Source organism: Gekko japonicus, unplaced genomic scaffold, assembly GCF_001447785.1.
Source record: "Gekko japonicus isolate JY-2015 unplaced genomic scaffold, Gekko_japonicus_V1.1 scaffold1573, whole genome shotgun sequence".
NCBI classification, from domain to species: Eukaryota; Metazoa; Chordata; class Lepidosauria; order Squamata; family Gekkonidae; genus Gekko; species Gekko japonicus.
The window spans coordinates 395,849-404,192 of NW_015160887.1; the positions used below are offsets into that span (position 1 = coordinate 395,849).

The 8,344-nt window shown below is 48.4% G+C and overlaps 1 protein-coding gene across 1 annotated transcript in view; it reads right to left on the reverse strand.

Annotated features, from left to right (window-relative positions):
• SLC26A10 (solute carrier family 26 member 10) overlaps positions 1 to 7,914 on the reverse strand; it is a 30,085-nt gene extending 22,171 nt beyond the window's left edge. The window contains exons 1-3 of the mRNA XM_015423466.1: positions 7,647 to 7,914; positions 2,443 to 2,553; positions 469 to 629 (exon numbers count right to left, since the gene is read on the reverse strand). Coding sequence (XP_015278952.1) covers positions 469 to 629; positions 2,443 to 2,553; positions 7,647 to 7,914 — 540 coding nt within the window. The remainder of the gene's footprint in view (positions 1 to 468; positions 630 to 2,442; positions 2,554 to 7,646) is intronic.
• Between the last annotated feature and the right edge of the window lie 430 nt (positions 7,915 to 8,344).

The window sequence follows — 8,344 nt, forward strand, 5'->3', positions numbered from 1 at the left end:
AGGCGTGGGCAGACTTTATTCAGCCACCTCTCTGAATATCCCCCCGGCCCCCAGTAGGGGGTCAGTCACCAGAGGTCGCCATGACTTCCAGGTGCCCGCACATTCACACACATATTAAAAAATACAAAAAAAGAAAGGAAGAGACAAATCCATGGAGGATATCTCTGTCAGTGGCTGCCCACCATGACAGCTAATGGAACCTCCACATGCAAAAAAAAAATTCTACTACCAGACGCTGAAGGCAACCGACAGGAGAGACCTCCACATCCTGACGGTAAGCTTCCAAAGGCTCATCTGCCTGGCCACTGTTCAGATCTATTTTCTATTTTCCCAAGGCACCACAAACATACCATTCGTTCAAGCTTCTTGGCCAAGCCCCCTTTTGGGATCTTTTGGGGAAGACCTCTTCGTATTCGAGAAAACATCTTGGCTGGCCCCATCGAGTTCCAGCAGCACCTCTTGACTCACCATGAGGAACCCCATAAGGAAGGCCATGGCAGCGGCGACACCGATGCGCTGCCCCTCGAGCAAAGCTGCTTCAGCAGGGTCCGTGCCATTGGACTGCAGGGGTATAGGAACCAAACGCTCCACGACGGAGCCTGTCATCAGACTGACCACAGCAAAGGTACCTGGGGAGTTGAGAGAGAGACGAGATGGGTGGAGTTGTGGCTCAGTAGAAAAGCTCCTGCTTGGCACGCAAAAAGGTCCCAGGTTCAATCCCCAGCATCTCCGGTTAAAAGGATCAGGAGGTGATGTTGAAGACCTCTACTTGAGACCCTGGAGAACGGCTGCCAGTTAGAGTAGGCGATTCTGACCAATCTAGGGCTCTTTTTGTAGCAGGAACTCCTTTGCATATTAGGCCACACACCCCTAATGTAGCCAATCCTCCAAGAGCTTACAGAGCTCTTCTTACAGGAGCTACTGTAAGCTCTTGGAGGATTGGCTACATTAGGGGTGTGTCACGTAATATGCAAATGAGTACCTGCTACAAAAAGAGCCCAATAACTCAGTATAAAATAGCTACATGTGTGTAAGAGGGGAAGGAACAAATTTATATCTGTGTTACCTTACTGGATTACATCGCACAACAGCTCTCCTTTATAACCTCTCTAATCCCTGTTTTGCTGTGCCACTATACCACTATACCACAGCAGTACCTACCTCCACCCGTACAACAAACAGAGGATCTTTTCAAATTAGGAGCATTCTCTATATATACAAATTTGAAGCACTGTGTATTCCAAGGGATTTGGATGGATTAAGCAGAGCAGGCTGAAAGACGATAGACCGAGAGGCATCGTATGTCCACACTCAGCATTCAGTACAATTTGCTACATGTGCATTTTTTAAAAAAATCAGAAAAGCTGACATGGCCCGCAGGGTGGGGAAGGAATTCTCAGGCTTCCCAATAAGCTCTGAGCGAATTTTCATGGGAGGGTGTGAATCCCAGTTTTTTAAATTTTTGCTTAATTAAAAAATATATATACCTGTGTCAGCAAATGCTCCATAGTAAATTTATTAATATTATTATTAATTAGCAAAGCACCCACTGTTCTGAGAGACTGAGTGCTGGAGGGCGAGGGGGAGGTATACTATTTCTATCCTTATTGCAGGGTTCCGTCTCAGTGTGGGAAGCTCTGTCGATCAAGCGTGAAAGCCAGAGGGCAGATTTTATCCTCACTGCAATGATGTCACCAAGCAAATGGTCTTACTTTTCTCCAGGGCTTTTTTGGTAGAAAAACCCCAGCAGGAACTCATTAGCATAACAGGCCACACCCAACAGCAGAAACGCCTTAGCATATTACACCACACCCCTGATAGCACATCTCATTAGCCTATTAGGCCACACCCCTATGTTACCAGAAGTGTGGTCGTCCAGCCACACCCACCTTTTGCTTCTTATACTGTTTAACTTGTTTGTTGTCAAAACCCAGGGCTTTTTGGTAGCAGGAACTCCTTTGCATGTTAAGCCACACACCCCTAATGTAGCCAATCCTAATGATTTTCAGCTGTTGGGTGTGGCCTATTATGCTAATGAGTTCCTGCTGGGCGTGACCAACTCGGGAGCCAGCCGGAACTCCGTTCCTGTGCGTTCCTGCCCCAAAATAGCCCTGCTTTTCTCCATAGGTGTGAATGGTAAGTATTTGCTTGTATGGGAGAAAATGGTGGTGGAAAGTACTGTCAAGTCGCAGCCAACTTACGGCTACCCTGAAAGCCTTTCAAGGCAAGCGATGTTCAGAGGTGGTTTGCCATTGCCTGCCTCTGCGTAGCAGCCTTGGACTTCCTTGGTGGGCTCCCATCCAAGACCTAACGAGGGCCAATCCTCCCTAGCTTCCAAGATGCCCAGGTTCAGAAAGAGACACATTGATGCCTGTGGATCACTATGAGAACATTACCCCAAGGGGGCTACGGCATCCTACCAGAGTCCTACATTTCGCTCACCTGTGGACACGTGACGCCCCGTGCCAAAGAGCATGTACAGTAAAGCAGGGAAAAACGAAGTGTAGAGCCCATAGACCGGTGCCACTGAGGTGAGCAAGGCAAAGGCCATTCCTGTGGGAAGCAACCGCAGGAGAAGTTATATAAAAGACTGGCCGGGCAACCCATTCATTAGGCTAGGAAGTTCGACCTCTGGAAAACACAAGCTGAGCAAGACCCCACTTCCCTGCCCTACAGACAACAACGACCAAAGCTGCCTGTATCTTTGAACCAACAGAACTGGCGTGGAAGGTAACCCAGTGTCCCATCCGTGCTTACATGGCTTACTTTTCAGCCCTGCATAGGTATGTCCCAGCCTGCTTCATTGACTTCATGGCCTTTTAACCCTACTGTGCACAATTTCCCACCCTCTATATGACTATGGCATTTTCCAGATTGCAGCCACCTTTCGTGTTTTCATCAGCGTCGTGGCAGTTCCAATTATGACATTATCGGTGAAGTGAGACCATTTTTATTTGGTCTTTCCCCAACAGTCCTCCATCCCTTCGGATTCATATTTGAGGATTGCTTTTCTACTTTTCCCCTCTTTTTGTTTCGCGCATGCGCTGAAGTGCTACAGTTGCCTCAAGGAGACGAGTGCACTTGAAGAAGTTCTGAATTCCCCCTTCCCCTCGGAGCGGGTTTCCTTTCTCCCTTTGCATCCGAAGATATTCCTCCCCCCCTTCCCTAATGAAAATGGCTCTGAGGGGTTTTTTTGGCTGTTGAACTTTGTGGATCTGTGAATATCAGGGGTTTCAGTGAGAATGAACTGAGCCACCTAGCCAGGTATGCCTTTTAATCTGGCCCTACACCTTCAAACCATCTGTGCTCTGTATCCTCCATGAAATTTACCTGATCTTGCCAAGAAAGACTAAAAAGTGATACTAAACTGTGTTTGAAAATGGCACCCAGGGGCTATGGACAGACTGGAAGCCTGAAGCGATATGGCGCCACCTCTAAATGTAGCGCTTTTAAGTGCTGCGGCCCACGGGGCATACCAACCAGACATCACACACTCCTGCGGGTTACCCGTGTAGCCATTCTGTGGGCACACATCCACATTACTGCAGCACCTCAGCCACGGAGTGTGCTGCCTGGTCGTTTTTTTAAAAACGCAGGCAGGTCCATGCACATATGTGCATACAGGCAGACACTCCCCCCCCCCGTGGTGAAAATGGATCTGCAGGTTCAGACTGCCAATCCGTTCTGTGTGTGCTCCCCCAGATGCAGACATCTGGCCACATGCGACGAATGCACGGGGAACAGAAAACAACACATTTTGTGTGGCGTCTATTTACTCCATTTCCAACTCATCATACGACGGGGTGCGTACGACTGGGGAATGGCTGACAGATGTGGCTGCGTGACCCTGCTGGTTTAATAGATGTGGCTGTGTGACCCTGCTGGTTTAATATGTTTGGGGAACACAGCTATATCGAGCCAAACTGCCAGTCTGAATGCAGCCAGGGACGTGTAATAATTTGTTCTGGAGTTTGAATGAAATGATTGGCTGCTGGTGTCGGCACTGCTTATTTCAGTGCAGGTGTCTTCCAGGGCTGAAACGTTTCTCTGCTGGCATGCAAATTAAAAAGAAAACCCCCAAAACGCCCTCTCTGGGCAGGTTTGGGCAGCAATCCTCAAGTCGGGGGGAAATGTTCAGATTCCAAGATAGAAGCTTTCTTGCGAATTCATTTTGCAATGAAAACAAAAAGTGTGGGAGAAACCAGTTTTAAAAGGAACAGGGAAAATGGGGAAGAACTGGGACAGCGTTGAGATATTTGTGATAGGAATTTGTCTGGACACAAGGGAAAAAACCCAGTAACATCAGGGAATGAGAATGGAACTTTGGAAGTCTGGAAAACGCCTATGACTTCGCTTGAAGAACTGAGCCCTACGCCACAATAAAGCTTGCTCTTCTTTAAGGTACCTCAAGACTCCTCCTGGTGTTTATATCCATACCAAACATTTCCTCCTCTGCATAATAGGATCTGTGCTTTTCTCCTGGAGCAAAGAGCCCCATGAATTCAACTTTATCCATATCCCTGCCCTCGAGAGTAAATTATATGCTTTGCACATAGAAGGTCTTGGGTTCGGTGCCTGGTATCTCTAGATCAGATCCCAGGTAGCAGAATTAGGCAAGCGTTCTACCTGTAGCCCTGAAGAGCCAGTAAGTAGAAAGCAGTGGGTAACTGAATCTCTAATTACTGCTTTAGATAGATAGATAGATGATAGATAGATAGATAGATAGATAGATAGATAGATAGATAGATGATAGATAGATAGATAGATAGATAGATAGATAGATAGATAGATAGATAGAGTTTGAAAATTATGTGCGGTGAAGAAGGAAGCAATGTTTTTTTCTGAGCTCCTCCCCAACTCCAGAATTCTAAATGCATTTATCTTTGAAAATTCCACACTCCAGAACTACCTTTACTAAGCAACAGTGACCATCGGGGTTTCATTACTCGTGTTTACAAGTTAACATTCCCTTACACTCGCTATCTTCAGCTGATATGGTAATTACCAGCTAACTGTATGTAACTGATACAATATTTGTCTTATTTGGGCTGAGTCCAGTTGGAAGTTTCCTTTCCCCTCGCAATTTGTAGCACTAAAGGAGGATGTTGGGGGAAAGGTAAAACCTCTAGAAAGGGAGACCAATCAGCACAATGCTGTTCAAATTTATGCGGCAGGCAGAAGGCATCAAATTGGTACTCAGCTGTAGGACAAGAAAGTGGTACGTGCAGAGCAGTATCTCTCTCCTTATGGAACCCAGTATTGTATAGTGGATTAATTAATCAACTTGATTTATATTTATTTATTTAACGTATATTGAACCTTTCTCTCCAACAGGGACCTAAAGTGGCTTACAACATTCTCCTCGCCTCCATTTTATCCTCACAACAACCCTATGAAGAAGGCTAGGCTGAGAGTGTGTGACTGGCCCAAGGTCACCCGGCAAGCTTCCATGGCAGAGTGGGGATTCGAACCTGGTTCTCCCAGATCCTAGTGTGACACTCTAACCCACTGATAGCCACTCAGTGGCTTGGGAGCCACATGTAGCTCTTTGAGATGCCCCCTGTGGCCCTTCTGAGCACTGGAGGAGATTGACCTGATACAAGATAATCAGGGAGAAAGGAAGATAATGTACCGATAAATGAGGCAGCTGCCCCAGATGGAGGTGGGATAACAGACCAGCCTAGGCTGAAGGACAACTTTACATTTTTGCCAACTCTGATCTCCCATTTGGACTAACAGCAGTCAGAGGGATTAGCTCCATCCATCCCTGTGTGGTTTGCACAGGTGTCAGTCATGGGGAATGCCAGCTTGGTGTCATGGTTAAGAGTGGTGGACTCTAATCTGGAGAACCGGGTTTGATTCCCCACTCCTCCACATGAAGCCAGCTGGGCGACCTTGGATCAGTCCCAGTTCTCTCAGAGCAGTTCTCTCAGAGCCAGCATTCCCTCTAAGCCGAGTTAGTGTGAGCTGGCTCAGTTGCTCACACATTTTTGTCTTAGCTCAGGAAGGATGGCTCCAGAGCTAACTAATTTATGCAACAGCCAAATTGTTCACTCACAACTTTAATGCCAGTAGCTCACCAAGTAGAATTTTTGCTCACCGGACTCCACAGCTTAGAGGGAGCCTTGCTCAGTGCCCTCTCAGCCCCACCTACCTCACAGGGTGTCTGTTGTGGGGAGAAGAGGCGAAGGTGATTGTAAGACACGGCTTCGCCCGATTTCCTCCGCAGTTTCGTAACCCTCAAAAAACAGGATCACGAAACTGCGGGGGAAATCGGGCGAAGCCGCGAGTCAAAATGCAGCCCTGCAGCTTCGGGTGTGAAATTGACCAATAGTGTCGGGGCAAACGGCGGCGCAACCGCGAGGCACCTCTAGTGCGAAATCAGCCCAACTCTTCTTCTTCTTCTAACAGAAAATCTTCCAACCTGTAAGTACATAGTACTCGGCAAATCAGCCCTGACTAGGAAATCACTGATGCATGCTCCATTAAGCCCAGCTACCTAAGGTTGAGCTGGCGACGGAGGTAGAAAGGCTCCACCTTAACAAAGGCCAAGGAGAAATCACGGGAAGACATCCAACAATTCAGGGCTGTTGTGTTCTCCCCCCCACGCCACGTCACAGCTGCCTCCTCCACACTCTAGCAAAAGAACCGGGGAGATAACAGACAGAGCAGCTCCTAGCATAAGTCAGTGAACAGGAGGAGATGAGCAGCGGCAGGGCATGCGGAAAGGAAGCAACAAATCCTCTTCAAGGCCAGGAAAAGTATGTGAATCAGGGAGGGAGGATTGGGGGCATTTGGAGGAGCAGAGACGGGAGTTAATGGAGGAGGTGGGCAGCAGTGTTTCCTCTAAGCTGAGTTAGCATGAGCTAGCTCGCCGTTTTTTAGCCTCCAGCTCACACGTTTTTGTCTTAGCTCAGGAAGGATGGCTCCAGAGCAAACTAATTTATGCAGTAGCCAAATGGCTCGATCACAACTTTAATGCCAGTAGCTCACAAAGTAGAATTTTTGCTCACACGACTCCACAGCTTAGAGGTTGATTGGTGGGCAGAGGTTGATACTGGAAGGTGTGCAAAGTGTCAGATACAGAGAGGGAGGGAGGAAGACATTAGAAACTCAGAGGTATACAAGAAGGGGTTTGAGATTAACGCCCCCCCAGGAAGTCCATGGGACAGAGTGGGAACTTTTGAGTCCCATGGCAATCGGGGCATGCATCAGAGCCCAGCACAAATGGATTGGGAAGGCGGGAAACAGAACCTCAAAAAAAAGAGACTGGAATTCTCTGAATGTCCTGCAGGTAGGAAGCAGAAATCAAGTATGGGCAAATGGGGGATCAGAACAAATAAAAATCTAGGAAAACCTGATAGGGAAATGATATACACAGGGACAGACAAGGAACAGGGATGATACATAAGACTGACATGTGCCCCCTCCCCAGATTTCTGACTATCTCAATTTTATTTTTTGCTGCCCCCACTCAATACGTCTTTCCAGATTAGGGGAAGATTTACCCCGCTGTTAATTCTCCAAGAAATGTTTGTGCAGAAAAGAACTGGCTTTTCTAGGCGTTGCTCCAAGACGAGCCGTTTTGGGATCACAATTGACACTGGGTTCTGCAATGTCTCGACACCCATGGGCCCCAAACTCACCTTGTGGGATGTGCACAATCCCCACGGTTAGCCCTGCAACCACATCCCCCAGAAGCCACTTCCTGGGCCGGTACCTAGGCAGCCAGCGGGCAATGGGAAGCCTGCCCTGGAGGAAGTGCAAAGCGGCAGCCCTGGAACAGTGGCAGCCCCGAGCCAGCCTGTCCTTCAGCATCCCTGCCAGGTCACTCTCTGGTGTTTGTGGGGCCCCGTAGACCTGTTGGAAGCGCTCCTCGGTGTAGATGCCCCGGTACAAGGCCAGGCTGCTCATGCTGACGGCTGCAGGCAGGCAGGCAGGATGTTCACGGCCACCTTTTTATCTCTGGCTGGGCTCAGCTTCCCTGCCCAATCGCAAGGCTAGGCTAGCTGGGATTCTCCTCCCTCCGGGGAAACAGCAGAGAATAGGGTCTGGACAGGAAGGGGGAAGGAAGCTCCCGGCGCTAAGGGGTCAGACGCAGGGCGACGAGGCTCCGAGGCCACCGTCCAAAAACAGCAGCAGTGTCATACCTTTCCGGGGGGACAAACAAAATGTCATCAAGTTAAGGTACAAGCGTCCTTGCTCCCCAGAACTTTTTATCAGGCTGGATACCGTTTGGGAGGCTCGCAAACTGTGCCGGTGTGTCAGTTCACACCGTTTGTGCATTCAGATCTTAAGCCTCTGATCTAACAGGGTACCTTGCATTCTTATTGGTGTTTTTTTT